At 42.7% G+C, this 17,696-nt stretch overlaps 1 protein-coding gene across 2 annotated transcripts in view; it reads left to right on the top strand.

The window, feature by feature from the left end:
• Nucleotides 1–17,696, top strand: part of Cpped1 (calcineurin like phosphoesterase domain containing 1) — a 91,361-nt gene that overhangs the window by 10,587 nt on the left and 63,078 nt on the right. For both annotated transcript variants that reach the window (XM_026385545.2, XM_026385544.2), the window contains exon 2: nt 6,703–6,921. In XM_026385545.2, coding sequence (XP_026241330.1) covers nt 6,703–6,921 — 219 coding nt within the window. The remainder of the gene's footprint in view (nt 1–6,702; nt 6,922–17,696) is intronic.

Here is a 17,696-nt window from a genome sequence, read left to right as displayed (position 1 = left end):
TCTGCCCAGTTTCTGCCCCTGGCTCTTTGTTAGTTCCACTCATTTTATTTGCATTTGTTGGGTCTTCTCTTTCCCACCTTGAGCAAAAGGGAAGGGTTACCATAGATAAGGGCTATGGTTGCAGGTGCCTGCAAGGGCCAAGTGTAGGCTATGTCAATTTCAAGAGCATAAGCCCCGGGTGAAGAGCCACATAGCCCCAGCCAATCCTTGGCACTGTCCATTTGGGCCCAATGTAACCAGATTTTCCACGAGAATCCAGAAATCCAGGCACATATCAAACTCATGAATTAAAAATGTTGGCAACAAATTCAGAATTTTATAAACACTGTGTGGGCCCAGCAGAACACATCTGCTAGCCAGACCTTGAGTTTGTCATGTCTGGAGGAGATCACCAATTAGCACCCTCCAGAGATAGGTGTCTGGACCCCAGCCTGTACCCTGAATCAGCCTGTGTTTTTGGCAGAAACTGTGGACATCACAGGCGACCAGGAGAACACTCTGGGCCTTGCCAGCATTATCTTTATGAGAGTATCATTTAATTTAACAAAAAGTTCCATTTGAAAGAATATTTTTTGGAGACAAAAATGCCTGCAACAAGATGGACAACTTTTGGGCAGCCAGGGGCCTATTCCTTCTTCTTTGTGGCTCTCTCCAGCTCAATAGCACTGAGATCATGACTAGCCCTTTGGTAAAAGCTGCTGCTCACCAATAGTGTGATCTTGAACTTGAGCCCTGGGACCCCTAGCCAGACCTCAGTATCCCACTTTGGTTAAGTGAAAGGCTGGTTACAGCAACCCTGCCAGTCTTTCCCGTAATGACAGTGTCCAGTGCCTTCTGTGAGTTAAGCTCTCCAGCCTCTTTAAGGTGGTTTGCAGTAAGTGGGTTACTTTGCTCAGTACTAGAATGTCAGGAGCAAACTCGGAGTTCACCTGAGTAACTTATGTTGCCATCTGTGGCTGACTCTCATCTGTGCCCCATAATCCTACCTCCTGGTGTTCATGCCCTGTGTGTTAGAAGGAGCACAGCAGAAGTGAGGGGATGTCATTTTCATCTCTGCTCCACACAGGATTGTAATTCCACTTGCTAACAGATCTCTCCTGTACTGGTGCTAATGAATCAAGTTTCCATGTTTTTGAGCTGCCGAAGGAACTGGGGGTTGCCCCTGGCTCACAGCCAGTGAGAAACTGATGCCCCCAAGTCCCGCATCCCATAAGAAGCTACATCCCACCAACAACTTCAAGTGCTTGGAGCAAATCTCATCCCATGTTAGTCTTTAGCTGATTTCCTCAGCACTGGCCAGCGCTTGATTGCAGCTCAGGAGACTGAGCAGTGGACAGACTAAACCATGCCAGAGCCCTGAACCCAGGAACTGTGAGATATTAGATGAGTATCCGTCTTCAGCTGCTCCATGTGTGCTGATTTGATGTATAGCAGTGGATAGCTAAATATCATTTCTTTGTGTTTGTTGAAAGATTAAATCATTATGGGTATTCTTACTCATAGCTGATTTTGGTATTTTAGTTAAATGTATGCTTTACTGTGTATCAACACTAAATACACTATAGGCATCATCCAGGGCTTTGTATCAGGTGTTTCCAGAGGTTACTGTCTTATTTTGGTATCATCTGTGTCAGAAATGAGATCGAAATTTAATCGACTCACTTTATTTCATTAATTTCACAAGTACTTAGCTTACCTCAAAATTTGACCAGGGTCTCATCAAAGTCATTAATTAGGGCTCCTTTATACGTTCTAAGAAAAATATGCATCTTTCAGTTGTACTTTTAAACACCTGTGTGGTGCACACACATCCTTGCTTGTGGATGCATACACTATCCATCACAGTCACATATAATCAAAAGTGTCAGAACTCACTAGTACAGAATTCTCCAGTTAATTTCTTAACATTCAAAGCACCTTGACTTGATTTTGAAAGGCACATGTAAAGGGTGACAACTAGACATTCATCAACAAAACTGAGAAATGTTTAGGACCAAATACCTGAAGTGAACATAGGCAGGGCCTAAAACCAAGCAGGAAGATTGCAGACCAAAACAAAACTAACAAAAATATAACACACTACAACAACAAAATAACCTCTAGCCAGGCACAGCGGTGATACCTGTAATCCCAGCTGCTTGAGAGGCTGACAGGAGGATCCTACATTCTAAGCCAGCCTGGGCAACTTACTGAGACCCTGTCTAAAAATTAAAGGGGGGGGGGCACTGGGAATATAACTAAGCACTCACCTGGCATGTAGGAGGGTTCAATCTCTGCACCAGCACTACCACCAACAAAATCCCTCACAGTGGAGTTTCAGTTTAGGGAAATAGAAATCACTCCTGTTTCTTATCCAACACACTGAAATGGCCAGGGAGCAGAGTTCCTTGAAGAATTCCAGGCCCTGGCTTCCCAAACGGGTTTGCACAAAGGTTACTGGGGATTCTTTCCAATGTAGACTCCATAGGTCTGGGCCGGCTAGAGAGTCTGCCTATCTAACCTATCTTGAAAGCCTGTGGATGCTCCGGGTCTGCTGCCAGGAACCCAGCCCTGTCCCCTGTGAGCAGCCTGTGTCACTGCTGTCCTGTCATCCTTGCCTCTTCCCTTGCCCTTGAGCCTCCATTCCCAGGAGTTTCTTAGAGCAGTGGTCAGGATTTCCCTCTTTGTGCAGTTTCACATGCAAAGTCTTTCTCTAGGAAAAGAGGTGAAAAGCTGAATCTCTAAGTGAATTTGGTTTTGATTTTGGTTTTGGTTTTGGCAATAATGACGTGCTCTTGATTGTGCTGCTTTAGAAATGGGCCTCAGCTTAGCCAAACGTGTGGCTTGAACTGCCAGAGCAATATTTCCAGAGGGTCCCCTGAGAGTTGGACTGTGCACAGGGCAGAGGCTTATCTTTGCCTTGAAAGGGAATGTGTGGGAAACTCACCCCAACCCTCACAGACATTGGTCAGTTGCTACCCAGGGCCTGTCCTGGGGATGACTGGTCTTTGGTGAAATAATTTAATGCACATATTGTTAAGAATTCAGTTTCATAATGGAAAAAGCTATTCTTTTGAGGGATTCGAGAGTTGTTATAAAAGATTTCTCCTTTTAGAACTAAGCATGGTAAAGCCCCAAAAGTTTAATTCGGCCTTGAATTAAAATTAAGATGAGGGGTTGGGGTTGTGACTCAGTGGTAGAGCGCTTGCCTCACACACCTGAGGCACTGGGTTTGATCCTTACCACCACATAAAAATAAATAAATAAAATAAAGATATTGTGTCCATCTACGACTAAAAAATATTTTAAAAAATTAAGATGAGACCAAAGACCACCAACTTCTGAGCAGGATCCAGATGCCTTGGAGAATTTAGAGCCCGGAGTCAACAAATTACCTTATTAGATAAAGTAGGTTGAGTCTGGATGTGTTAGCTGTCATTCATCTTAAATTGAATCTTTTTTGTGCCTCGTCATCCTAAAGTGGACAGCCTTTCTTAAGTTTTTACTAGGTAAATAAGTAATGAAAGATTTATTTTAATAGCTCCAAGGACTATTGACTTTTTGAGGCTGTGACTATTTGTCATAGGAAACTACTTGTTAAAATGTTTGCTGTGGGGAACGGTTTCTAAACTCTGTTGTAGAAGGTTGATTTATGCTGCGACCTTGGGTGCTGATCACCTCTCGGATCTGGTTCTGATTAATTTATACAGTTTAAATGGCTCTGCAAAGGGCCTCAGAGTCAGAACACAGCTAAAAGCATTGAGCAGTGTACAAAGGTTATTAAGCAAGTAAAATAAATAAATGTTGTTAAAAACTTTAAGACATGAAGCAGAATTCAGCTTTTCTTATTTTGTGAAACACACTCAGTTCTTTTGAAGTCTCCTTGACCCTTTCACCCTTTGTCTCTTCTACCTGATTCACAGATATCCATCTCTGTGGAACATTTTACCCTGAAACTCAGTGGCTTGAAGTAGCAAACCTGTTTCATCTCACATTTTCTGTGAGGAGTCTAGGTTCTTCTGCCCCTGAGTCTCCTAAGGCTGTTCCAGGGGGTCAGCCATGGCTCTGGTCTCATCTGACTCACTGCTCCACCTGTTGGCAGGATGCAGTTTCTGAGCTGTTGGCCCCAGGTGTCCTTGCCATGCTGGCCACTTCATAGGGCCATTTACAACATGACAGCTCATAACCTCCTGGGAGGGCAGAAGGAGGGAGATCATGGTCTTTCTCTAGCCTGCTTTGAAGGGACAGCCCATCACTGTATTCTGTTATGGGGAGCAGGTCATTAGGTCCACCCCATACTCAAGGGTTACATAAGGATGTGAATATCACCAGGTGGGATCTTTGGGGACCATTTTAGTCCCTCTGCCACACATGGTAAGGGTTGGATGAATGAGCAAACCCTTCAGTGGTGCCCATCTTGCCATCCTGTGCAACAAGACGTGCACATGTCAAACATTCCTCCTTCATACGGGTCCCGTGCTGGTCTGTGGAACAGCCGTGCCCTTGGCTGTTGACTAGTGTGTTGATGCACGTGTGCCATTTATTCTATAAAATGCATACAAGTAATTTTGTTCACTTATTTTTAAGCTTCTGAAAAGGGAATTAAGAAGATAGTGGTAGGCTAAAGCCAGAGGTCCGCTCTGAGATAGCCATGGGAGGTGCCATGGAAGGTTCCATGAAAGGCTCTTTGTTACAGCTCAGTCTCCCCCTTCTGGAGGCTTTCCCTGTCCACTCACCCAAACCAGGCCTTACTGCTCTGAGTTCCCTGTTTAGCCCCAAGCTCTTCCTGCTTTCTCCCTGAATAGCCCCAAGCTGTTCCTGCAGCTTTCCTTGTTACTGGCTCTCTCCCAGGAGAACTGAGCTCAGTGAGAGCAGGGCCTCCTCTGTCCAGATCATCCATGTCTCACCAGCTCCTCACCTGGGGCCTGGCAAACAATAGGCTCTTGGTATACTACCATATATGTATGAATCAAACACAAGGTCATTAAATCATTCTAAGGAGCTTTTTGGAAGCCATACTATAGCTGTGACTTTCAAAGGGGATACCATTGGTTTAGGTAGCACGTAGACTACATTAGTTTATTTAAAAAAGAAAAAGAAAAACAGCATGAAGATCATGGACAGTTTTGTCCTAGCCTTTAAGGCCTAGTGGGACACTAGGAAAATCACACGGCTTCTCTGGGCCTCAGTTTCCTCAAAGGACAAGGGAGGGAACTATAAACCAAGGCTCCTCAGATGGAGCTATATCCCTGGATCATACCTGGGAAGTGTGGGTTCTGGTTTTCATGTCTTCAACATTGGTCTGCCACCTAAGATTTTGTTTGAAGAAGGACTCAGAAAAAAAAAAAACACACACACACACACAAGAAAACAAGTTAAACTTTTGCATAGCTAGTGGCCACACCAGTTGTGTATAAGGATGGAGTTGTAGTGGCAGTTGTGGTGTATAAAGATGCAGACTCCAGATCCCCAAAGCTCTGGCCTAGCAGAACCAGTTTGAAAAGCAGTCCAGGTGATTTATGCTCGGGGCACCCAAGAGAGAACCCTTTCCAAGACCAGAGGTTGGTCAACCAGTAAAAATGCAAATAAGAGAAATGCAGTAGGGTGACTATGGATAACAGTAAGTAAGTAAGCTAGAAGAAGGGATTTTTGAACATTCTCACCGCAAAGAAATGATAAATGTTCAAGAAGATAGACCTGTTCCTTCTGATTTGAACATCTCATCCACAGAATATACTTACATCAAAACATCACCCAGCGCCTCATAAGCATGTACAACAGTTATGTCTCAATTAATAAAAAAATCTTAAAAGATGAAATGTTGTTAGGAGCCTATGTAAAGCATGGTGACAATTTCATAATAATGTATTATACTCAAAACTTGCTAAGAGAGTAAATCTTAGGTTTTCTCACCATCTAAACACAAAAGGAAGCTGAGGCGATGAATATGTTAATGAGTGATCCTGGTGATCTTTTCACAGTGTGTATGTGTGTCGAGTCATCAAGTTGAACATCTTAAATGTATACATTTTTCCCCCATCAATTTTACCTCAATAAAGCTGGGGGAAAAAAAATGTCAATCCCTTCCTTCCCCAAGCCCACCTCACGCCGTGATGATGGCTACCTCACACTACCTTTGAAATTTTAGCATTGATTTTTCTTCTCCTTTTTTTCACATTGACTTATTTCAAGATTTCATTTTTGGCACCACATTTCGCACCAGATAACCAGAGCTTCCAGAGCCAAGTTTGCTAATTAAAATTGTGTCACATCCCCAAAACAGCACAAATGGTGCCATTAAGCCTGGCAGAAAAGTATTTGCAAGCACTTTACCTAGTAATTTAAATATAATACTTCTGGAAGCATTCAGTTTAGGGTGTTTTCAATTCTAATGAGAACCCTGTTGCGGAGAGTCCACACGGCTGCTGTTGTGGTCTGTGCTTCCCTTTGGCTACTCAGCTCTTCAGCAAGCAGCTTGGTTGCATGGCTGCAGCAGTCCATGTGGCTTCCTGTGGCCTTTGGGAATCACCAGGTCTCAGGCATAATTAGTATAAATCAAAATTCTCTAGACTATGACAGGAAAATAGTATGTTTGAACAGCAGCTTATTAAAATGACCTATTTAATTTAAGAAAAATATCATATCCACTTGCATGGTAACCTGGATGCCTTCACTGACAGGTTTTATGCCATTTCTCTCCTGCCCCCTTTTCTTTTTTTTAAGAAAAGGAAAGAGAATGGAAAGGCCCATTCTACTTCATCCAGGGTGCGGACCCACAGTTTGGGCTGATGAAGGCCTGGTCCACTGGGAACTGCAACAGCAGCGGTGATGAGTGGGAGCAGGAGATCCGCCTCACTGAGCAAGCCGTTCAGGCCATCAACAGGCTGAACCCCAAGCCCAGATTCTTTGTTCTTTGTGGCGACCTCATCCACGCCATGCCAGGTAAGATGGGTCCTCGCTGGGACCATTTCACCTTCAGCCAATCATGACCACGTTCATGGGCAAGGAAAGAAATGATTTCCCCCCCAGAGGCATCTCTCTTTGGTAATGGCCCCTTCAAGATTGGTGCAGTATTACTGCACATCAGAAAAGGCACATTCATTTTATATTTAGAATTTGGTGAGATTAATCACAGTAGTTAAAGAGAGCTACTGTCCTGATGATCTGGGATTAATATGAAAAGTGGACCAGGCCCCCCTCACCTCCACCCCATGTCACTTTCCCAGATTTCTAGGGACAAACCTGAACTGTTTCCGTATTTCATATTCATAAATATAATCTGCTTTCTCTCCCCTCTTCTTACTCTTAACTTCTGTATTTGTTGGTGCTTTTTCAGTAGCAAATTAGGAAAATTTATTCTAAAGTAGTTTAAGTTGTTATTCTTGTCCACATTGTTTTTATGGGGCTGTAAAGTTCAGGGACAGATCTAGGCTTCGGATATAGCTGGATCTAGGGGCTCTAAGGTTGTTATCTGTGCTTGGTCTCACCATTGCCCAGCTCTGTTTTCTCTAAGTTGACTTCATTTGAATGGAGGTTCTCTCTACATAGTGGCTCTTGGGAGCTCTAGGTTTATACACTTTTTACAGAAATAACAGTGTGAAGTGCCCTATTTTTGGTGGTTCAGTCCAAGTTCCAGATCTCACTCATCTAGCTCACATGGCCCCAGGGTGTGTGGTCAGCTCCACTATAATCATGCAGTCTGAAGAACAGGATCGTTTCTCTAAAGACAACTAAAATGCTGGGAATGCAAAAACAGCAGTTGCCTTTCGGAGCTCCCCTCCCTTTTGTTTTATCTGTTCTAATATTATTCTCTCCCAGGCAGGGCTGAAGCCCAGTGAGCAAGTATAAGCAAGTAGAAAGTGTCCCTGCCCATCAGGGAGGCAGAGCTGGCTCCCAGGGCCTCTGCTCTTATCTGTGTCCCTATCTCTGCTTAGAGGAACAGAGATGACCTGAAGACCATGGCAAAAAACACAGCAGTGGTTGTGGACCCTCACTAAGGGCTAACTTTACCTTCTACCTGTACCCTGGGAATCTGAGTCCTGCCATGATCTTTTACTTCCCTAGAGTCCAGGGTACTCCACAGGAAGCCTGAGGCTGTTAATTTTTCTCCACCAAGGCCTACTTGACTGGTGGCCTCTGTCTCCAAACAAAAGCCAGAGTGAAGATGTAAGAATGAAAAATGGGCAACCAGAATTATTCTGCCTGGTATTCCAGGAGCACAGTCAGCAGGGAGAACTCTCAGACCTCCCCTCGTTCTCAATTTACTCATAGTTTGCATTAAGTCACGTGTGTATGTGCCCACATCATTGCCTGTACCAGGGAGAACCCAGTGCCCTTATCCCTGGGGAGGCACCATTGATGGACCCGATGAACACAAACCCTTCCCTCCTTAAGGCCTCAGTTTCTAAGCCAAGAACCCCCTGAAACAGCAAGAATTTGAAGCTTCCATCCATCTAGAGCCAATCTGGGACAGAAGCTTCATACCTCTGCGGCAGAGGTAAGCATCCCACTGGCTCTGTATAGAAACGTATTCATGAAGATGGTCCTGAGTTTGCAGAGAGGTAAAAATCTTAGCTGCTTGTAAACTTGGCCACCCTGGGCAATGCATGGCTGAGGGCTCACAGGTGCTGAAGTTGTGCAGTACCGAAGCAACTACTCTGCCCAGGCTTCTGAAGGAGTCGGAAATCACAGAGGACTGAGTAAAAGAAGATGAAATGTTAACGAATGGATTAGTGCTACTTCCAAATGGTCTGACTTGGGATTATGTGGCCGTATGTGCACATCAGCTTGTACTTTCAACCTGGACCACGTGTTGAACCAATTTCTGCTTCTTCTGCACACTTGAATATAAGATTCCAAGTTACATTTTCTGTCTAGTGATTTTTTTTCTTTAAAAACAGAATATTGTGAGACTCACTGGAATTACATTAACATGTTCTCATAGATGTTTACGGATTTGTTCTGATTTATGTTAATATATTCAGTCATATTTCAAAATCAGATTTAAAATAAAAGCTTTCCATGCAATTACATTGCTTCTTAAAAAGAATATATTGTGCATAAGTAAAATTCATACTTTTTATGATCAGTCCTACCACTTGGTCAGAAGACTTTGTAAATATGAACTGGCAAAGTTTTGAAGATGTCTTCTATATTCATTGTGACTAGAGCACAATTCATAGTTTCTTCTGAAGATTGGACTATTTTGTGGGGTTTTAACTGAGCCAGTGAGAGGACTCTTAACTGTTTTGAATATTGTGGTTTGAGATTAAACAGAACATTTTAAAACTACTAAACTACTTATCATTTTTTTAATGTGCAATAAGTGCCTTTCCTTTCATTTAGCTTGTACACAGGGCAAATAATTAGAAAAGTAATTATTGGTTTTGACTGCTTAGCACATTGTAAATTATCAAATGCATATATTAATAGGCAGCAAAAATCAAAAAGTATGCTTTTAACTCCACCATAAATAATATCTTGGACCTAGTAGATTCAAGTTCAAAATGAAGCAAAAAATCTTTCAGAATAATGTTTTTTTTTAAATGAAAGTCATAATATCTTTTCCATTATAAATATCCATCATAATATTCATTTCCCACAAATACTCATTGTGTGCAGAGAAGGTGCCGATTGCAATACTAGATGCTGTGGACCCAGTAGTGGCAGTGAGAGGCCAGGTCCTCCTTTGCAGCTTAGGAATGCAAAAATAGCAGTTGCCTTTTGGAGCTCCCCTCCCGAAGGGAAGTGCAGGGGCATGGATGATAAGGGGAGCTACTGCTACCAAAGCTCATAGGGAGAAGCCTGAGAAATGCAACCTTCTTCATTTTGAAAAAGCCCATTTTATTTTGAGCATGTGCTTTCATTCTACAGACATCTTTGGTGTTATCTAGGTATTTTCTTATTTTATGAAGCTTCTGTATGAGCTAAGCCATACAAAAAGTAGCATTTGTTCAAAAAAAGTAGATTTGTACAAAGAAAGAGCCCATTGATATTTAGTTCTTCAGTCTTAAGCCCAAGGTCACTTTGGTCAGCCTCCTGGTGTTGAGGCATTGACTCACTGCTAGTGTCCTCATGAACATTATTATTCAAGCAATTCCATGTGGAGCTGACAAACCAGAACATGTGGCACAGTGAGGGAGCAAGAGATTCCTGTGAGCCTAGACATTTGCTGCTAACACACATGTCCATTCCTGTTCATTAAAACTTGCTATAACCAACTAAAGAGCAGCGTGGGCAGATTCTTCCCTTCATGTAGTCTCCTTGAAGAGGTCTTTGTATACCAGCCTCCACTTTGGTAACTGGTCTGATTGAGTTTTGGGTGATGTTGTGGCCTCGGGAACTGCTCTGTTCTGCAGAGGGAGGCCAACCTGCAGTAGCTTACTCCAGTAGATGGTGTGTTATCTCCTGGAGCTGCTATAAACAGTTACCACAGAATCATTGGCTTGAAACAACACACATTTATTGTCATATCATCCAGGCAGCCGGAAGTCCAACCTGCAGAATCTGCAGGCTATGTTCCTCTGAGGGGTTCCAGCAACAGGAGGCCACCTGCACTCCGTGGCTCTCCTCAGAGCCTGCAGCCCTGCAGCTTTTCTCCTCTTTGACCTCTGCTCCATCCTCTCACACTGTCTTTATTGCTCTTACTGTCCACCCTCACTCCCGTAAAGACCCTAGTGATCATATTAGGCCCATCCAGATAGCACAGGATGATCTGTCCGTCTCAAGATCCCTGATCACACCTGCAAATTGACAAGTTCTGGGAATTTGCAAGTGTGTTGACAAGTTCTGGGAACTGGGATGTAGACCTCCTGGGGGCATCATTCAGTCCATCATAGGACAGGACGGGTGGAGCACAAGGTCTGTGTTGCTCACTCACCTACTCACAACAGTCTCCAAAGATGTCATTGTCGTTTGCATTTTAACTAGTGGGGAACCTGCTCAGAGCAGTGAAGTAGGGTCACTTGCTCCTTAAGTGGTGGACTCAAGTTCATCTATTTCCAAAGCTTATGCAGCCTCACTACTCAAAAGGTGGCCCCAGAGCAGTAGCAGCATCTAGAATATCAGCATCTTTATGAAATCCCAGGTAAATTTTGTGGATAATAAGATGTGAGAAGAACTTACTAGATTAAAATGTGTGGGCCCTATAGTTTTTGTTTTTCAGTGTATTATTTATAATTTCTGTATATATAGCAGTAGTGTATAAAAATTCCCTTTAGGTGAGAGTCATAGTGTTTTAGCAAGAGAAGCATCTTTCCTTTAGTCTTATGGTCAGTGTTCAAAAAAAGTACTTCTTAATTTGTAGACTTTGTTTTACTTCTTGAATAGTTTGAATAACTAAAACAGGATGCCCTCTCCTATAGAAAATGTCCATAGCAGAATGGTAGCAGAATATTCAGGAAAACAAGTACACATATATGATTTAAAAGATCTGTATGTGTAATGATCAGGGGAGCTAGAACTAGATCTTTGATTTGGGTCAGGTGCATGTACATAGTCCTTTATCTGCTATTCCAAAATTTGGAAAGCTATAAAAATTAAGATTTTTTTTTCTTAAATTTGAAACTAACTTGGTTGACAGTAAAACTGCTCTGAGTTGATAGGAGCCTGTTTATAGTCTTTATCTAGTAGAGAGAATATTCATATGTTTTGCTAGTAAAATATTTCTAGGTTCCATTACAGACTGCTGCCTGATCCTCTGCTTAAGGTGTTGTTTAGTATACACTCTGGGCCCTATATTACCATTCCAGAGTTCAAAAACTCCAATTTCAAATGACATCTGGCCCAGAGCATTTTGGATAAGAATTTATGGATCTGCAGAATTGATACTTTGGAATTTTTAGATGAAGAAACCTTTCATCACGAGAAGCAGAGCCTTTTCCTCATTCTGATTTAATGCCATCCCCAAGTTTACTTCTGCATATCCACTGCACAGTGTTCACATTTTAGTCTCAAAGTTAAAATGGTCCTAGTTGTCTTGTGATTGATGTTTTGGGACCATTTCTGTTGGGAACAGTGTGACTCAATATGAAAATGGAATTGAATTCGTAAATGATTTCAATAAATTGGAGGAGAGGGTACATGCACAAAGGTGATGTCTGCTACAGATACGGGCAGAGTAATCCAGTTATGTAGAGAAGTCTTAACTTCAAGGTGGAGAAGGGCTGGGCTTCTGCAGATACGGCTGCAGAAGGCTGGAGAGGAGATGAAGCCAATTCATCAATGGCTTGGTAGTTAAGAGTGGCAGGTGCCATGGGAATGTAAAGTACAATTACTGGTAAATAAAATGGTGCTTTTCCACCAGGAAAAAGGCCCAAGTGAAACCTAAAAAGTGAAATTTCACCTGGTAACTTTCACCTTAAATTAGGTGTAAGGGGCTGAGCCAAACCTTGGATAAGATTATCCAAGCCCAAATGACCATCAAGGCTCTTTCCCCACTTGGAGATCTCTGATGAATGTATAGAATTGGGAAATAAAGCTGTTGAGCAAAGAAGCCTTGGTGTGCTGGGCTCTCAGCAAAGAACATAATCATGTGTCCTTCTGTGATTCACGCAGCCCAGGCTGGTTGGTACTCATTTCCTCAGGCTGGGAAGGCACAAACACATGCACGTAATTGTGGTACAAGACAGACCCTGATAAGCAAAGCCTCAGGGGTATAATTTTGAAAACCAAAGCCAGGATTAAGATTGTGGCCAGAAAAGGGCCTTATCTCATCCCTCCAACGTTTTCAAGTTCACCTACCTCCAAGGTGTGTGTGTGTGTGTGTGTGTGTGTGTGTGTGTGTTGTCTCCATAGTTACAGGTGCATGTACATAAACACACTTTTCTTAAAAAGTAAATGTGATTATACTGTACACGTTGTTCTATGGCTTACTTTCCCTTTTCATCTGTTGGGAAAATCTCTTTTTTATATCAAGTTTCTAATCATCACTTTGTGTTCCTGGATGGGAATTTCATAGTTGGTTAAGCCCCTCTTCTGGTCATAACTAGCAGTGATAATCTCCATGAGATAACTGTGGGAGGAGTTAACCTAGGTACCCCGGCTCTGGTGTCCTTAGATGTGCTGTTGTGGAGCCAGCTGAGCAGAGTCTCTTTAGGCCTGAAGTTGAAGCGGGTTGTCGTGGTTTGGGATCCACACAACCATCAGCACAGAGTGAACATTAGCCATGTTGCTCTGTGGTTCCCTGGGGGTCGTCTCTCAGGGTCAGGGACCAACCAACAGTCTCCTGTGTGAGCTTTATTGAGCAACGAAGGCCTCAGTCCCTGTCGCACAAGCCATAAGGTCCTTTTCTGCCTACTATATCTCAGATAGTTTCCCTTGAGTGGAAGCCCTTTTGTCCATATTGAAGTGGGATTTTTGTTGTGTTGTTTTGTTTTTAAAAAGCTCAGTTAATTCACATTCATTTCCTCAGCTGTGTAATTAGCCTTGGGTTTTTATTTTTAAGTGCCTACTCCAGGCTCCAAGAAATGCCAAGATTTAAAGGCAAATTTCCCGTGCAGTTTAATATACAGAAACAAAAAGGGAGTTATTTGCATGCAAAAATATGATGATGCCTTAGTCAGAGTATCGCCAAGCTTGAGGATGGGCTGGGCCGTCTGCTCAGTCCTTCCAGCAGGCTGTGTGCGGGCCTAGTGGGAGCAGTGCCTCAGAGCAATCAGCCAGGCCCCTTAGCTCCCTTGCCCCTTCACATCCATTATAAGCACCGTGAAAGCACCCGAGCAATCAGTGACAATACCTCTCTTCTGCCGAAGCTGATTAAAAGTGGTTCGAATTAATTTACCTAATATTACTAATTAGGGAACTTGGAGTATTACTTGAAAAGTTGTTTCTGATTAGGTGTGTGATCATCCTTCCACCCCTGCCAGCATCTGCCACATGGTGACGTGACAGAGGAGCAGCACTGCCTGCTGGAACAGTGTCAAAATGTCTTAACCCGTTTTGTGCCTTGGATCTTTTGGCAGGTTGAAAAAGTCTTGATCTATATCACAATGATGTTTTCAGATGTGTAAAATAAAATATATAGGGTTTCCAAGGAAACCAGTTAATATTGAAATAGTCACCAAAATATTTTAGAAATTATTTGATATTTTAGAAATTATCCATGCTTCTTTGTCAGTCTATTGCATAACACAGTCTGAGAGCACTGTTGATCACTACCATGGTGTCAGAATGGCAGTGAACTTAACAACATTCTGTGGTCCGTGCAGCAACTGTGATATGATAGGAAAAGTCCTTATAATTTCTGTTAACGAGAAAGTCACGGAGGCTTTGATACCTCTGTGAATTTCTCCTAACCTCATAGTAGAAGGAAGTGATAGACATCAGAGGTTGGTGGAAGTCTAGTTCTTTTCCCCTTCCAAGTTCAGAGGATAGACCACATATCCCCATGGCCCTCAAATTAACAGCCCACATGTGTGTGCACATGTGCCTTCCTTCTTGCTCTTTGAGAAGTTAGAACTGCTTCTTCACAGTCAACACATGCACTTGTAACTAACCAAAGTACAGACTGAATGGCAGAAACTCTACTTTTAATTAAAGGCTGGAAAGTTACTTAGTTGTAGCTAGTATAATACATTTGGTTATTTAATGAAAAGAAATGATTGGAGATGAATAAAAGGGACTAGTTAACAGCTGTCCTTTAAAAAAATTTGTTCCTTTTAGTTATGCATGACAATAGAGTATATTTTGATATATTAATGCAAATATGAAGTATGTCTTATTCTAGTGAGGACCTCAGTCTTATGTATGTACATGATGTGAAATTTCACTGTGGTGTATTCATATATGTATAAAGGAAAGTTGTGTCAGATATATTTCACTGTCTGCTATTCCTGTCCCCTCTCCCTTCCCTTCATTCCCCTTTGTCTAATCTACTGAACTTCTGTTCTCCCCATCACCTTGTTGTGTGTAAGCATCCACATATCAGAGAGAATTTTTGAACTTTGGTTTTGGGGGGCATTGGCTTATTTCATTTAGCATAATAGTCTCCAGACCCATCCACTTACCTGCAAAAGTCATAGTCATTCTTTTTTATGGCTGAGTAATATTCCATTGTGTATAAACAACTGTCTTTGGTGGCAGAGGGAAGCTTTTAATCTTATTCTTTCTGGTTTCCAGCATTGGGATCAAAACCTGCAAATTGAGAGCGGCTTGCGTTATTTGTTTGTTCCATGAAGCATTTGAGAAGGCTTAAAAGGAACACAGGCATACACTAGGAAAATATAAATAAGAAATTTAAGTCGGGACCAAAGAAAAATATAAGCTCATATAGGAAGCCAAGATGAGAGGCAGAAATAGATGGGTGGGTGAGTCCTAGTGGGATTCATTTAAGTGGAAAGATTAGCCAGAGAGAGTTGTTGCAGAAACACAGTTGTACCTGTACCCAAGAGGAACCAGCTTCCCCTAGAAAATCTTTAGATTTTAAAGAAAAACTTTTTTGTATATTTCCTTTTGGGGGTACCAAGTAATGCAGTGTCTAAAAAGAGACTAAAGGGGAGCAGGTTTCTTAACCTGGGTCCAAGGTCTGTGGGTAGGCCTTGGCCAGCCTGTGAACCCTGTAAAACTGGGCAAAGCTCAGGGTGTTTGCATCAGTGCCTTTGGGAAGAGGTGGGAAGAAGGTCCAGTTTTGCGATGGTTCATTTTAGGGGTCAACTTCACTGTGCTAAGCGGTCCCCAGGTAGTCGGTGAAACATTATCTTGGTGTGCTGTGAGGATCTCTGGAGGAGATGAGCGTTGGAGTCAGTGCTCTGAGTCAGGAAGGCCTGTCCTTCCCCGTATGGGTGGGCCTCATCCAGCCCATCAGGGTCTGATAGAATAAAAAGGGGAAGAAGAGAAGACTGCCTCCTCCTGCCTGACGTCAGCACACCTGTCCCACTCAGACCTGGTCACACCCCAGCTCTCCTTGACCTCCAGCTTTCAGACAGTGGGTGGTGGGACCTCGTGGCCTCCAAAGTAGTGTGGGCAGGTTTCCCATAGTAAGCCTCCTCTTCTTACCTATGCACCTCCTTTTGGTTCTCTAGAGAGCTCTTATTGAAAACAGGCCTCTATGACTCTGAAGAGGACAAGAGCCCCTGAGGGAAAAGGAGCAGATAGGGCTTGTGGTCTGAATTCCCCTGTTCTGCTCTACCTGGGATGCTTCTTTTACAGCTGACCATGACAGCAGAGGCCATGGGCAGATACTGGACCAGCCCTCTCAGCACGGCAGTCCTGGGCACCTTCCACGCCCACCCTTCCTCAGGGTTTTAGGTAGCAGGTGAATGGATGCTGTGTCCCTCGAAGAGGCCCCCAACACAGTGCTGGCAACGCCAGTGTTTTCCCATCTTTTGTTTAGCTGACGTCTGCCCTTTATTGTTTTTGCTCATTTCCTGGAATTGGAACATTTCACCTCCTTGATGGGCCTATTTTCTACCAACTAAATGAGGTACCAAAAAAGGGCATGATCCCACAGGGGTTCAATTATCAGGTAATTGGTCAAGTGATCAGAATGCAAAATGAAAAAAGTAATGAGAGGTTGGGAAACGGAGCATTTACCTGGGGAACTGCTGGGGGCTTATGTTCTGCAACCCCTGAGGTTTAGAAATGCATCTTCATATTTCAAATTCCATATTATTCTTCCTGTTCCTAAACAGTTTATAGAAAACAGTCGCAGTTTCTGTTCAGTATATATTATTTGGTTTGTGTGAAAAATGTACTATTCCTTTCCTTTTTATGTTATTTGGGTAAAATACTGCTGTCATAATCTATAAATATTCTTGTGAAGAAATTTTGTATTGATCTACAAGGTGGCAACTTTAGAAATTTCACTCAGATAATTTACCTTTCTTAATCTTTTTCTGTTTTTTTCCAAAGCACATTAAAGCGCATTTTTGGATTATACCAAAGCCACCTATTATGTCAAACAGCTAAATTCATTTTATTAATTGTATCCTAAGTTGGTTAATAGTACATATGCAACAGTGAATTGCTATAAATGTCTGGGAGCAGCCAGTATAATAAGCTGTAGTTTTTAGAGGCAAAATTAAATGAATTTTGTCTAATAACATGTATAATTTGAAAACTGGTAGAATCTGATTAAGTCTGATCTATTGGCAATGTGGCGCTGGATCACCATGTGAGTAATGTTGATGCCTGCAAAGTTTTAGATCAATGAGTTTACACACCTCAATTAATTAGGAAAAGATAATGAAAGCATTAGAGATGGAAGGGATTATGGCTTTCTAAATTCTCTGGGACTAGATGAAAGTAAATGTGTTTAATTGAAGGAATAACTCACCTTCTTAAGTTCCACTTGTGGCAGCTCATGCTGCCACATTCCCCAGTCCTGGTGGGCCATACTTCCTGTCACAAAGTACAGTCTCCTGGGAGGAACCCTCCTGTTCCTCAGTCCTTGACTGCTGTTGAAGTCATAAGATTTTGATTCGTTTACTTATTTGTTTTTCTAATAAAACCAAATATGTGTCCGTGTTCTACTTATGTGCCTGGCATTGTTCAACAAGAAACAAGCCCAGTGTCTATCCTCAAGAGGCTTACAGGCCAGTCGGGCTAGGGCGGGGGGGGGGGAGGGGGGATGAAGCATAAGGATGCACAAGTGAAACATGACAGGGGGCCTCAGGGGCTGATGCCAGTGAGGTGCGGAGGGGATTCAGTGTGAAGCCCTGACCTGTGGGTGAGCTAGAAAAGGCTTCCTTGAAACCATCGTGGGATGAGTAGCTCCTATC

This window comes from Urocitellus parryii, chromosome 9 (assembly GCF_045843805.1).
Source record: "Urocitellus parryii isolate mUroPar1 chromosome 9, mUroPar1.hap1, whole genome shotgun sequence".
Classification (NCBI taxonomy): Eukaryota; Metazoa; Chordata; class Mammalia; order Rodentia; family Sciuridae; genus Urocitellus; species Urocitellus parryii.
The sequence above is the reverse complement of the archived record's forward strand: the minus strand, read 5'-3'. Positions and strand labels throughout refer to the sequence as shown.